The sequence below is a fragment of the Carcharhinus amblyrhynchos genome, unplaced genomic scaffold (assembly GCF_965287045.1).
Source record: "Carcharhinus amblyrhynchos unplaced genomic scaffold, sCarAmb.v2.hapA chromosome_278, whole genome shotgun sequence".
Taxonomy (NCBI): domain Eukaryota; kingdom Metazoa; phylum Chordata; class Chondrichthyes; order Carcharhiniformes; family Carcharhinidae; genus Carcharhinus; species Carcharhinus amblyrhynchos.
In genome coordinates, this window is record NW_027650018.1 from 1 (window position 1) to 14,319 (window position 14,319).

At 52.2% G+C, this 14,319-nt stretch overlaps 1 protein-coding gene across 3 annotated transcripts in view; it reads right to left on the minus strand.

Moving 5' to 3' along the window:
• Positions 1-525: 525 nt before the first annotated feature.
• The window catches only part of LOC145338984 (serine/threonine-protein kinase MARK2-like), a 137,888-nt gene continuing 124,094 nt past the window's right edge, over positions 526-14,319 (minus strand). For all 3 annotated transcript variants that reach the window (XM_080183404.1, XM_080183405.1, XM_080183406.1), the window contains exons 8-16: positions 11,779-12,015; positions 6,617-6,736; positions 6,012-6,111; positions 5,704-5,816; positions 4,809-4,950; positions 3,521-3,699; positions 3,309-3,409; positions 1,983-2,114; positions 526-796 (exon numbers count right to left, since the gene is read on the minus strand). In XM_080183404.1, the coding sequence (XP_080039530.1) occupies positions 532-796; positions 1,983-2,114; positions 3,309-3,409; positions 3,521-3,699; positions 4,809-4,950; positions 5,704-5,816; positions 6,012-6,111; positions 6,617-6,736; positions 11,779-12,015 (1,389 nt within the window). In that variant the 3' untranslated portion in view covers positions 526-531. The remainder of the gene's footprint in view (positions 797-1,982; positions 2,115-3,308; positions 3,410-3,520; positions 3,700-4,808; positions 4,951-5,703; positions 5,817-6,011; positions 6,112-6,616; positions 6,737-11,778; positions 12,016-14,319) is intronic.

A 14,319-nucleotide genomic window follows, 5' to 3' on the forward strand; every position in this document is an offset into this window, starting at 1 on the left:
CCTCCCCCCCCACCCTCCCTCCAGCCGGCCACCTCTCCCCCTCCCCTCCCTCCAGCCCGGCCACCTCTCCCCCTCCCCTCCCTCCAGCCCGGCCACCTCTCCCCCTCCCCTCCCTCCAGCCCGGCCACCTCTCCCCCTCCCCTCCCTCCAGCCCGGCCACCTCTCCCCCTCCCCTCCCTCCAGCCCGGCCACCTCTCCCCCTCCCCTCCCTCCAGCCCGGCCACCTCTCCCCCTCCCCTCCCTCCAGCCCGGCCACCTCTCCCCCTCCCCCTCCCTCCAGCCTGGCCACCTCTCCCCCTCTCCTCCTTCCACCCCGGCCATCTCTCCCCCCTCCTCCAGCCCAGCAATCTCTCCCCCTCCCCTCCAGCCCAGCGATCTCTCCCACCCCCCTCCCCTCCAGCCCAGCGATCTCTCCCACCCCGCTCCAGCCCAGCGATCTCTCCCCCTCGGGTGCGAGATTCCCTGCCTCAACCTCCAGGTGCCTGAGCGGTGAAGAGAATTCCCGGCAGAGCAGACAGACAGACAGTCTCTTTACCTGCGCACAAACTTGGAGGTGAACTTGCTGAAGATACTGCCGGAGGCGCCTCTGCGGGCCTGGCTGTTGCCGTGCGACAGCGTTGGAGAGGCAGGGGGGCCGATGAAGGCGGTGTTCTGTTGATCGCGGAACTGGCGGAGCTGTCCCCCGTCGATGGTGCGCCGGCTCGCCACGCCCCTGGGGAAGTTGCTGTGTTCGGTGGCCGCGCTGCTGATGTTGTGAGCCGAGGGGGAGGTGACTGGGATCCGCTGGGGAGCAGTGCTGTGGGGAGGAGAGAACGATCAGCAAGGAACCGCCGCACCAGGCCAGGGACAGCAGTGAATCCCCCACTCCATCCCCCAGAGCACCAACACCGCAAACTGCACTGAGCACTGACAGCAGAGGGTCAGCGCCAAGGGAGCACCGCACTGTCAGAGGTTCAGTGCTGAGGGAGTGCCGCACTGTCAGAGGGTCAGCGCCAAGGGAGCACCGCACTGTCAGAGGTTCAGTGCTGAGGGAGCGCCGCACTGTCAGAGGGTCAGTGCTGAGGAAGTGCGACACTGTCAGAGGGTCAGTACCGAGAGAGTGCCGCACTGTCAGAGGGTCAGTGCCAAGGGAGCGCCGCACTGTCAGAGAGTCAGTGCCGAGGGAACGCCGCACTGTCAGAGGGTCAGCGCCGAGGGAGCGCCGCAGTGACAGAGGGTCAGCGCTGAGGGAGCGCAACACTGTCAGAGGGTCAGTGCTGAGGGAGCGCCGCACTGTCAGAGCTGCTATATCCTGCCAAGTGTCAGGTGGGTGTAAAGGGTCCCACTCCCATGGAGCGGGGAGTTGCACCTAGCTCTGCCTAAAACATCAGGGACAACACACCCGAACCAGCCATAACTGAAAACCATTCAGTTATTTCCCTGCTGCCGATAGCATCTTGCTGAGCAGAAAACAGCTCGCGTGATTTCCTTTGTAACATCAAACCTAAAGCACTCGGGGATGCCTGAGAGAGAGAAAGAGAGAGCCTGATGAAAGGGAATGAGTGCCCTTCGCCAGGCAGTGAGAGCCATGCCAAGTGTACTGATTAGCTCTGACCCCAGGGCCTCCCATTTCCCTGCTCGTCTGCTCCTCTGTAGCACTGACTGTGAATACTAATCCTCGCTCTGCACTGCAGGCATGTTTCAGAGAGCTGGATCCTGCAGCCCAGGCTCCCCCCCCCACCCCCGGGATAATGTTTGAATTATTCATGCGGACAGGGCTTCCCCCCTCCACAGCGCCAGTCCCGCCCACTGCACAGGCAGCACAGGGAAAGCTGGGTCCTGGTGCCTGCTCCTGACTCTCGGCGCAGGGAACCCGCACCATCACAGCGGCGAGAACTCTGCCCGCGTGAGGCGGTCTGTCTTTGCAGCACTGTTTCAGAGGGGATGCATAACCCTACCTCCCAGCCCCGGAACCCGAGTGAAAGGGGCCCAGTAAAGCTTGCCTTGGACGCTGAGTGTCGTTGTTTGTCCCTGTGGCTTTGGATGGATGAACAGAGGTGGACATGGATTTGCTGTGCCGTGTTCTTGCTGAGGTGGCAGACATGGACGATAGCCTGGAGTTCTGAGTCGATGAACTGGAGGGGCAAAAAAAGGACCGGCATGAGTTCTATTGACGTCCACAGTAACGCAAACCCGATCAGTCTCCCCCCACCCAGCCACGCCCAAAATCCCCCTTTCCCTCCTCTGACACCCCCACCCTGAAACCCCCCCTCCAACAACACCCCCCCACAATCCCCAAAACCCACCACCCCCTCCAAAACACTCTCTGCCCCTGAAACCCCCACCCCCTCCAACGCCCCCCTCTACCCCCGAAACCCATCACCCCCTCCAACTCTTCCCTCTGCCCCCGAAACCCACCACCCCCTCCGACTGCCCCCCCGCCCCCGAAAACCCACCATCCCCTCCAACTCCCCCCGAAACCCCCCTCTGCTCATGAAACCCCCACCCCCCTCCAACTCCCACCTCTGCCCCCGAAAACCCTCACCCCCACTGTCCCCGAAACCAACCCTCCCCCTGCAACAGCCATGCCGGACACTCTCCCCTTCACCCCCCACAACTCCCCACTCTGTCCCCGAAACCAACCCTCCCCTGGCCCCTCTGTGTCTGACACACGCACACCCTCCCCTGTCTGCTCCACGCTCTCTTTGTAACTGAATGAGGCCAGTTCATGATCCTGGTGAGCTGACTGTGAGCGACCATACAGAGCAGGGATCTCTCTGGGATCCAGTGACAGGAGCCCTGATATCTCTCTGGGATCCAGTGACAGGAGCCCTGATATCTCTCTGGGATCCAGTGACAGGAGCCCTGATATCTCTCTGGGATCCAGTGACAGGAGCCCTGATATCTCTCTGGGATCCAGTGACAGGAGCCCTGATATCTCTCTGGGATCCAGCGACCAGAGCCCTATATCTCTCTGGGATCCAGCGACCAGAGCCCTATATCTCTCTGGGATCCAGCGACCAGAGCCCTATATCTCTCTGGGATCCAGTGGCAGGGACCCTGATATCTCTCTGGGATCCAGTGACGGGGGCCCTGGTGTCTCTCTAAGTTCCGCACCCTCCCAAGGAAAACCAGACTGCATCCTTTCCCAATCCTTCTGAATGCATTCCTGCGACAGGAGCACCGAGACTTGTCCAGACTGGCCAAAGGCAGCCCCCACTGAGCCAGGTGATGGGCCCAGCCGACAGGGGGGAATTTGTGCCAGAGTGTGGGCAGTTTCCCACAGGGCGGTGTGGGCGAGACATAGAGGGCGATAACTATGCAGTTACCTGTCTTTCCCATTCTGTACGCTACCCTGTTGTCCCGTGACGGCTCGATCCACCAGCGGGGAATTCCGTCCTCGGCTCACTGTGCTGGGCAGAGCGCTGTTCTGTGAGGGGGGAGGAACAGAAGCAAGTTACAGACTTTCCAGAAGCTGGTTTAGACGCAGCAGTACGTTCCAGCGAGCGGCTGCTGCCACAGACTATCCCCACACACTCACCACAGTGGATGGCGTGGCGGCTTTCTTCCTCTCTGAGGCAGTGTGTGGACTTGCTGGCGACTTCACATTACTGTTGGAGCGACGGGAACTGTCCTTCTCCTCTTCCTGGTGTTTAGAGTCAGTGCTGTTTGCCTGGTTCCTCTTGGAATACGAGTTGGTGCTGGGGTTGTTGGGACCAGCTGGAGACAAAGATAAACCAGCGGTTAGCAAGAGGGCAGAGGGAATATCAATGAACCTCACCTAGAGTCAGAGAATCAGTCTCATAGAAACACAGAAGATAGGAGCAGGAGGACGCCATTTGGCCCTTTGAGCCTGCTCTGCCATTCATTACGATCATGGCTGATTGTCCAACTCAATAGCCTAATCCTGCTTTCTCCCCATAATCTTTGATCCCGTTCACCCCAAGTGCTATATCCAGCCGCCTCTGAAATACATTCAATATTTTGGCATCAACTACTTCCTGTGGGAATGAATTCCACAGGCTCACCTCCGTCCTAAATGGTCTATCCTGAATTCTCAGACTGTGACCCCTGGTTCTGGACTCCCCCCTCCATCAGGAATATCCTCCCTGCATCTACCCTGTGTAGTCCTGCTGGAATTTTATAAATCTCTACAAGATGCACATCCCCTCAGTCCTCTGAACTGCAGCAGATACAATTCTAAACCTCGTCAGTCTCTCCTCATACATTAGTCTCCCCGTTATATTAGGGTCAACAATACTCAAGGGAAGAAATGGCCTCTTTTTGCATTCTACTTCCCACAGACTGAGTTCAAACCCTTCCTCAGTTCAAGAAATCCTTGAACATCGTGGGGTTAGATACAGAGGAAAGCTCCCTCTACACTGTACCCCCCATCAAACACTCCCAGGACAGGTACAGCATGGGGTTAGATACAGAGTAAAGCTACCTCCACACTGTCCCCCATCAAACACTCCCAGGACAGGTACAGCACGGGGTTAGATACAGAGTAAAGCTACCTCCACACTGTCCCCCATCAAACACTCCCAGGACAGGTACAGCACGGGGTTAGATACAGAGTAAAACTCCCTCTACACTGTCCCCCCATCAAACACTCCCAGGAAGGGTACAGCACAGGGTTAGATACAGAGTAAAGCTCCCTCTCCACCAGGTGGTAAAATGTTGAACTGTTCGGATCAATGCTGAGACTGGGTGACAGGGGTTGTACACAGCCGTGATACTGGGGCAGAAGAACCTGCCATTTGTCCTGGGATCTCCCCCCACCCCAGAAGACCCACAGTTAGACAGGGAAAGCAAGTTTCTGAATGTACCTTGGTCACTGGGTCGTCGTGTTCGCTGACTGGCTGAGACACTTCGCTGTACCTTGTTAGAGGGTGACTGTGCATTACTGTTGGTGTGTTCGGAGCGTGGTTTCAGGCAGAGGTTACTGCTTGATACAGAATCACCGTCTAACTGCAGACAAAAGACAAGACAATCGTTCTTAAACACGGGATAGGACAGAGTGGTATAAAACTACACTGACAGCACGCTGTAGCCCCACCAACACCCACGGTGTAGCTGCACCCTGACACCCACAGCACGGTGTAACATCACCCTGACACCCACAGCACAGTATAACCGCACCCTGACACCCACAGCACGGTGTAACCAGATCTCAATACTGACAGCACAGTGTAACCGGAATATTGCCCGTGTGGGGAATGTGTACATGTAGGACAGCAGGAATAAATTTAGGGACAGTGGATTGTGGAACCCAGGCAGAGGGTGTGGCGGGGGGACAGGGAATTGGGAACAAGGCTGGGGATAGGGAATGTGGGCAGAGCGCGAGTGGGACAGGGAACTGGGGAAAGTCACAGACTGGGGAGAGAGCTGTGATCGTGCACCCAGAGCCCAGTGTGTATCGGAGGGGGCACTGGGGAGTAGGCTGTGGACTGGAGAGGGAGCTGGAGATTGGGAGCCCAGACAAGAGGTGTGGGGGAGAAGTAACTGGGGAAAGCTGTGTCTTGGGGAGGGAGCTGGGGATCCCAGTAGGGGTGTGTGTGTGTGTGGGAGAGGGAATTGGGGACAAGGATGCAGATTTGGGAGAGCGCTGGGGATTGGAAGCCCAGGCAGTGTGTGCGTGTGTGGGAGAAGTCAGTGGGGAGACCAAATGCAATGGGAGCTCCAGGATCAGATGTTATCATTTCATTCCCGGCACTGTCTTACCTCAGAGGTCTTCCAGCCCAGTAGCAGATACGTTGCCATGACTTCATTATATTTCTGGTTCACTAACGATTCCGTGATTTCCTCTCGCGAATATCCCATGTTCACCATGAGCTCTGCAGAAGAGGCATCAAATACGCTGGTTAAAGTGTGGAGATGCCGGCATTGGACTGGGGTAAACACAGTGAGAAGTCTCACAATACCAGGTTAACGTCCAACCCTGGACTGGCGCTGTGAGGCTTCTTACTGTAAAATCTAAAGGACAAAGAACCCCAAGGAAGATGGGGATGGATAGCTGAGAGGGAACTGACCTGTTCTCCTGGGATCTTTGTAATCTGGCTCAGGATCTGTGTAGGGTTTCAGTTCATCATCTTCATAACCAACGTTCATCCAGCGATCTTTCATTATTTGCTGAACAAAAGAACATCGGGAGTCAGTCTCAACAAAGCAAGGGAGAACTGTATCGACGCAGGACTTTTCCCCAAGCGCTTTTCGCAGCCAATGAAGCATCTCTGACGAGCAATCACTGCTGTGCACAGCAGTGGATTCACGCACAGCAAGATCCCAAGGATAAACTACTCAGCATCCTCTGCGCGTCCATGAATGAGGCTGAGACACTCAGACTGGTGTGGGGTCAGGAGCTGCAGGAAGAGGGGAGAGTGGCCATGGGTGTCTCACTTGATCGTTTGGCCACAGCCCAAGCCGGGAAGCGTGCCTGACAGAGCGCGTCTGTGTAAGAGCGTGTGTCTGTGTGTGGATGTCGGCCCCGGATACCAACACTGGCTGTCAGAGCGAGGGAGCCACTCTCAGCTGCTGGGGAGATTTACACTTTCACACGTTACACAGGTAACTCTCAGTGAGATTAAATCCTGACTGACGTGACAGAGCACAGCACAGGCATCTCACTCAGACTCACCTCTAAGCTGCCTCGCTTGGCAGGGTTCAGTACCAGGAATTTCTTCAGTAAGTTTTCACAGTCTGTGGACATGTAAAAGGGAATGCGGTACTTCCCTCGTAGTACTCTTTCTCGGAGTTCCTGACGGAAAGACAAAGATCGGAAAAATCCGTTGAAAACAAGTGCGGCCTCAACATGCACCTGACTTTTCCCCTTCATCCCCAAATCCAACACCAGGAGGCAGTGTATTGGTGAACAGCGAAGTATCTTACACAGCAAACACACCACTTTAGACCATAAGACATAGGAGCAGAATTAGGCCACTCGGCCCATCGAGTCTACTCCACCATTCAATCATGGCTGATATTTTTCTCACCCCCATAACCCCCGATCCCCTTATTGATCAAAAACCTATCCATATCTGTCTTAAAGACACTCAATGACCTGGCCTCCACAGCCTTCTGCAGCATAGAGTTCCACAGATTCACCACTCTCTGGCTGAAGAAATCCCTCCTCATCTCTGAGGTTGTGCCCTCTGGTTCAAGTTTTTCCTACTAGTGGCAACATCCTCTCCACGTCCACTCTATCCAGGCCTCTCAGCATCCTGTAAGTTTCAATAAGATCCCCCCACCCTTGTTCTTCTAAACTCCAATGAGTACAACCCCAGAGCCCTCAACCACGACAAGCTCTTCATTCCAGGGATCATTCTTGCAAACCTCCTCTGGACACTTCACAATGATAATAACAGGCGGGAATGTGGAACTGAGCCACGACAGATCAGCCATGATCTTATTGAATGGCGGGGCAGGCTCGAAGGGCTAGATGGCCTACTCCTGCTCCTATTTCTTATCTTCTTATGTTCTTACAACACCAGGCCAAGGAAATTAAGCTGCAATTGTTCTTCTAATGGCTGAACTATTCACTGAAGTGTAGAAACATGACTTCCCCCATGCCCTAACCAAATTCCTCCCTCAATCAACACCAACAGGAACTGAATGACTGATCAAATGCCAGACTTGCTGCTTGTGGGATCTTGCCGTGTATGTATTGTGTTGACCCAGTTGGCAAGTCGCTGCAGGTGAAATGTGACTGGCTGTTTGGAATGTATCTCACATGTCCTGAGGGATATGGAAGTTCCTACATAAATACAACCATTTACCTTTCTCCCCGTGTGTGTGTGTGATCACAGAACAGCAAGGGATTAAACTTCAGGTGGCACAATGGCACAGTAGTTAGCACTGCTGTCTCACAGCGCCAGGGACCCAGGTCCGATTCCCAGCCTTGGGACATTGTCTGCGTGGAGTTTGCATGGGTTTCCTCCCACAATCCAAAAGATGTGCAAGTTAGGTGGATTGGCCATGCTAAATTGACCCTCAGTGTCCCAAATTGTGTAGGTTAGGGACATTAGGGGGATAGGGTAGCGTGAGGGGGCCTGTATAAGATACGCTGGCAGAGAGTCGCTGCAGACTCATTCAGGGCAGAAGGTGGCCCAGTGGTATTATCATTAGACTATTAATCTAGAAACTCAGTTAATGTTCTGGGGACCCAGGTTCGAATCCCACCACGGCAGATGGTGGAATTTGAATTTAATAAAAAATATCTGGAATTAAGAATCTACTGATGACCATGAAGCCACTGTTGATTGTTGGAAAAAACCCATCTGGATCACCAACGTCCTTTAGGGGAGGAAATCTGCTGCCCTTACCCAGTCTGGCCTACATGTGACTCTAGAGCCACAGCAATGTGGTTGACTCTCAACTGCCCATACCCCATGAGGTTTTTTTTTAATGGGCCGAATGGCCTTGTTTGGCACTGTAGGATTCTATGATTGACACTGAGGGAGTCATGACCCACGCACAGATTGGTCAGGTAAATGCAGAGAACTGTCCCTTCTGCCTGTGAACTCAATTAGAGGGGTGGGAGGGAGGGATGACACCAAGGACTGCAGCTCCAAATCAAAGATTACAGGGCACAACATGGGACTCACTCCCGCAGGGGAGCGGGGGGAGAATGTGAGACTCGCTCCCACGGGGAATTACTTGAGATGAATAGTACTGATACATTTAAGGGGGAAGCTGTATAAACACGAGGGAGAAAAGAATAGATGGTTCTGGTGATGGGGGAGACGTAGAGAACGGTGACAGGAGGCTAGTGTGAGATATAAATGCCCAGAGTCTGTCAGGCACAGGGGCATACATGTTGCTCTGTGGGTTTATTGCCTTCTGTTACAGACTGGGACTGGCCCGGTTAATGCTTTTACCATCGGCTGCAGATCCTGTGGGTTACGGGGGCTGGGCTGGTATAGTTAGCTCTGCTGTGGGACCAGGCCGCGATGGAGTGAGTGAAGCAAAGTGTGCCAACAGAACTGGTGCTGTACAACTCTCCGTCCCTCTCTCCGGAAGCAGTGCGCAGTCACCTGAAAGTGCCGGCACAGCTGGGGCGTCAGCTAAACCAGACTTTCTGGTCTGTCAGGGTTTGCCAGGAGGTCTGTGTTTCAGGATATGTATTTATTGAAAAGGGCAGGGACACATTGTTTGGGTGGGTGGGTGGGTGGGAGGGTGGGAGGTGGAGGTGGTGTTTGGTTCAATGGGCTCTTGCAGAGTTATAAGGTTACACAGCAGCGAAGGAAGCTACACAACCCATCCTTTGCCGATCCCACTCTCCCCTCCCCCCCTTCCCCCCACCCCGAACCCTCCTTTAACCTGTACCTTTCTCCTTTTCTAGACTTAATCTAATTCTGAAAGTTCCTATCTAATCCACTATCACTTCCAGGCTGCGCCTTCCAGATCACAACAACTGGCTGTGTTAAAGAAAACAATCTCCTCTCCCCTGGCTGTTCTTGCTCACCCTATCAAAGCCCACTGCTGATCTGGAGACATCAATCAAATTGAAACAAAAGGAGAAATGGGCTTTTATTTCCCATTTCCGGCAGCCGCAGTGTTTTGTCACACTGTAACCTCCTCTGCTTCAACAAGAATAAACCCAACTCTGTCATTCCTGACACCATTCTAGTCACTCACTCAGACTCTAGAAACAGGAGGAGGCCATTCAGCCCTTCCAGCCTGCTCTCCCATTCATTTTGATCATGACCGATTATCGAATTCAATATCCTGATCTCCCCCCTTCCCCTCCATATCCCTCGATCCCTTTAGCCCCCAAAAGCAATATCTAATTTCTTCCTGAAATCACACCATGTTTTGGCCTCAACTACTTTCTGTGGGAGTGAATTCCACTGCTCTCTGGGTGAAGAAATTTCTCCTCACCTCAGTTCTAAAAGGTTTATCCCTTATCCTCAAACTATGACCCCCTAGTTCTGGACTCCCCCCACCATCGGAAACATTCTTTCTGAATCTACCCTGTCTAACCCTGTTAGAACTTTATAAGTTTCTCTGAGATTCTCTCTCACTCTTCTAAACTCCAGTGAATATAATCCTAACCGCCTTTAGTCTCTCCTCATATGCCAGAGCTGCCATCCCAGGAATCAGCCTGGTAAACCTTTGCTGCGCTCCCTCTATAGCAAGGGCACTTCCGCAACTTCTCCCAGATTGGGACACCCTTCCTAAAGTATGTGGCGGGGGGACCCCTAGAAATGGACTAGGCGCCCTCTCCAGCTGAGACCTAACCAGTTTTTGATAAAAGTTAAATCGTCACTTCCTTGGTTTTGTAGTCATTGCCTGTACAGGGTGAAGGTCACTGCAGATTACTTTCATTTTAGAACAGCCAATCCGGAAGGCATTTAGTAAGGTACCATATCAAAGGTTATTAAGAAGAGGCTGGTATTTAACAATGGGCTGAAGGTTGGTTAGTGAACAGAAAACAGAGGGTGGCCACGGATGGGTCCCTTTCTGGTTGTCAGTATGAAACAGGTGGTGTGCCTCGGGGATCCGCAACATCTCATCATTTATGTAAATGACTTGGGTGAAGGGATCAAAGGGGTGGTTGGAGGCTAAAAAGAGACACAGGTACGTCAAGTGAGGTCTGGCAAACACAGTATGATGTGGGCAAAGTGAAACTGTCCATTTTGACAGGAAAAATAAAAAAACAAACTTTTTATCTAAATAAGGTGCAGTGTAGAGGGATCTGGGCGCCCTAGTGCATGAATCATAAGAGGCTGGTATACAGGTACAGCAAGGAAAAGTAAAGTTTATTTATTAGTCACAAGTTAGACTTACATTAACACAGCAATGAAGTTACTGTGAAATTCCCCAAGTTGCCACAGTCCGGCACCTGTTTGGGTCAATGCACCCTAACCAGCACGTCTTCCAGAATGTGGGAGGAAAGCGGAGCACCCAGAGGAAATCCACACAGACATGGGGGAGAACATGCAGACTCTACACAGACAATGACCCGAGCTGGGAATCAAACCCACGTCCCTGGCGCTGTGAGGCAGCAGTGATAACCACTGTGCCACCATGCCACCCTGGGTCCCTGGCACTGTGAAGCACAGTTCTAACCAGTGTGCCACCATGCTGCCCCAGGTCCCTGGCGCTGTGAGGCAGCAGTGCTAACCACTGTGCCGCCCCGGGTTTTTAGAATGTTATCATTTATTGCAGGAGTAATTGAATTCAAAAGTGGGGAGGTTATGTGTTCAGTGTACAGGGTGATGGTGAGACCACATCGAGAGGACTGTGTACAACATTGGTCTCCTTATCAAAGGAGAAATGTAAAGGTAGTGGGAGAATTTCAGAGGAAGTTTATTAGAGCAATAATAGAAATGTCTATTGAGGAATGATTGGGCAGGCTCGGAGTTTAGGAGAGGAAGGGGCGACTTGATTGGAACGCAAGACCGTGAGTGGGTATTGACAGGGTGGCTGTGGACAGGATGGCTCCTCTTCTGGGAGAACCGAGAACTAGGGGGTTACTGTTTAAAAAAAGTTCTGAAAGGAGTAAAAGAGCAGTGGGGGCAGTGTGTGGGGGACTCCGTTTTAAACAGAGAAGAGGCGAAATGCTTTCTCTCAGTGCGTGGAGTGTCTGGAACATTCTTCCTCAACCGGCAGTGGAAGCGAAGTCTTTGCATGTTTTTAAGGCAGAACGGGATAGATTCTGGATAAACAAGGGGGTGTCAGGTTATCAGGGATAAGCGGGAGGTTACACTCCAATCAGCCAAGTTCTTATTGAATGGCACAGAACAGGCTCAAAAGGCCAAGTGGCCTCTTAATTCATACATTTGTATATTCAAGTACCTTTAAGTTCTGTCCGTCGAAGGGTAACGAGCCACTGACAAGCGTGTAGAGGATCACTCCGAGACTCCAAACGTCCACTTCTGGTCCATCGTATTTTTTCCCCTGGAAGAGTTCTGGAGCAGCGTAAGGGGGACTCCCACAAAACGTGTCTAATTTATTACCCAGTGTGAACTCGTTGCTGAAGCCAAAGTCCGCTATCTTTATGTGCATATCTCCGTCTAACAGCAGATTCTCAGCCTGGATGGGGAACAGACACGTATAAAAACTTACAGCAAATCCATCAGAGGGAAAAAAAATCAAAGCTGGAAATGATTAAAGCATTTGTGTGATCAATAAAGGAGGGGGAGAACAGTAATACAGAGAGCACCCACTGCTTACTAATCAATCTGTGCTTCTGAAGATTCAAAGAGACCACCATCAGTCTCGTCTAAATCAAACAGAATGCTGCCACAACCTTTCCTCCAGATTTAACAATCCATGCTTGGTGGCAGGTTCCTCGCACTGCTTGGCGTTACTCCACAGTTCTGACCTCAGGACCAGGCCAGGCCACTGGAGTCCACCTTGTTAGCTGCAGTGTTTGGGAAACTCGTGCACAGCTCTCCCTTGCCTCGGTCACACTCTTCGAGAAGGCAGCCACTGAATCTGTCTACGCTCCCCACTGCCTCGGGAAAAGCAGCCAGCATAATCAAGGACCCCCACGCACCCTGGACATTCTCTCTTCCACCTTCTTAAAGGAGATATATGAGGCAGTTTTATTTACACAGAGGGTGGTGCGTGCCTGGAAATATTGCCGGGGGAGGTGGTTGAAGCGGATACGATAGTGAGTTTTAAGGAGCGTCTGGACAAATACATGAATAGGATGGGAATAGAGGGATACAGTCCCCGGAAAGAGTAGGGGGTTTTAGTTCACTCAGGCAGCATGGTCTATGCAGACTTGGAGGGGCCGAAGGGCCTGTTCCCGTGCTGTAATTTTCTTTGTTCTTCCATCGAGAAAAAGATACAAAAGTCTGAGGTCATGTACCAACCGATTCAAGAACAGCTTCTTCCCTGCTGCCATCAGACTTTTGAATGATTAACTTAAGTTGATCTTTCTCTACACCCTAACTCTGACTGTAACACTATATTCTGCACTCTTGTCTTTCCTTCTCCCCTTATGTAATCTATGAACGGTATGCTTTGTCTGAAAACGCACAGAAAACAATACTTTTCACCGTATCCCAATGCATGTGACAATAATAAATCAAATATTAAGTTGATCTTTCTCCACACCCTAGCTATGACTGTAAAACTATACTCTGCACTCTCTCCTTTCCTTCTCCCCTTAGGTACTCTATGAACAGTATGCTTTGTCCGCATAGCGCACAGGAAACAATACTTTTCACTGTATCCCAACACGTGAAAATAATAAATCTATTCAATTCACTGGACCTGACAACTTTTGTCCCATTATTCGACCCAACAGGTCGAAGCCCCTTGCTGACTTTGTTAAGACAAAGGGGCTTCCTGTAACGCCCCTCTCTGCTCCCTGACAGCAAGTTTCCACGACAGCTCTGCACTGGCATCAGGAGAAGCCGAGATCACCCAGGCTCAGCCGTCTCAGTCTAACCGACACGGCGACCGCCCACAGGGATCGGAAAAGCAGCTGAAGTCTGTCCCAGTCCGGCAAACAGGCATCAGCAACACCAAACACGACACCCCACCCGCTGTCTAAACATAGTGCAACGAGCCTGTAATCACCATCTTACTGACAACCACAGTCAAAACAACTTCAAACCTGATTCATTCATTTATTTTCAGGCAGGGGGTTAATCATAGAATGCCTCTGTGCAGAAAGAGGCCGTTCGACTCCCCGACAGAGCATCTTACCCAGGCCCACATCCCACCTCCCCCCCAAACACCCCTCCCCCCCACCAACCCTCTCCTCGTCACCCCTGACATTTACCTCGCTAATCCCTCCCTCACCTACACATCCTCGTCGTCCCAGACAAACAGCTTCTTAGCAGTGGCTACGTCAGGAACAAGAGGAGGCCTTTCAGTCTGGCGTGCTTGAGAGATTTCCACCTTCCCTTTGAATTACTGCGACCTGACGCCACCCCTCGACAGCCTTGCTCTCAGTTTTAAAGGATGCTCCTTTGCTCTGGGCTCTCCCACTAGGGCAAAGAGTTCCTCTTCATCGAGTTACTCAAATCCTTCAATCATTTGCAAAGTCTTGCTGAGATCTCCCTTTAATCTCGCACACTCAGGATATAAATGGTGTAACTTTGTAATTCTTTTATCGCCGGTATTATCCTGGGATCCAGCACAGTGGGTTAAGCACTGCTGCCTCACAGCGCCAGAGACCCAGGCTCGATTCCCAGCTTGGGTCACTGTCTGCGTGGAGTCTGCACATTCTCCCCGTGTCTGCATGGGTTTCCTCCAGGTGCTCTGGTTTCCTCCCAAAGTCCAAAAATGTGTAGGTTAGATGGATTGGCCAGGCTAAATTGTCCCTTAGTATCCAAAGATGTGCAGGTTAGGTGGATTGGCCATGCTAAATTGCCCCTT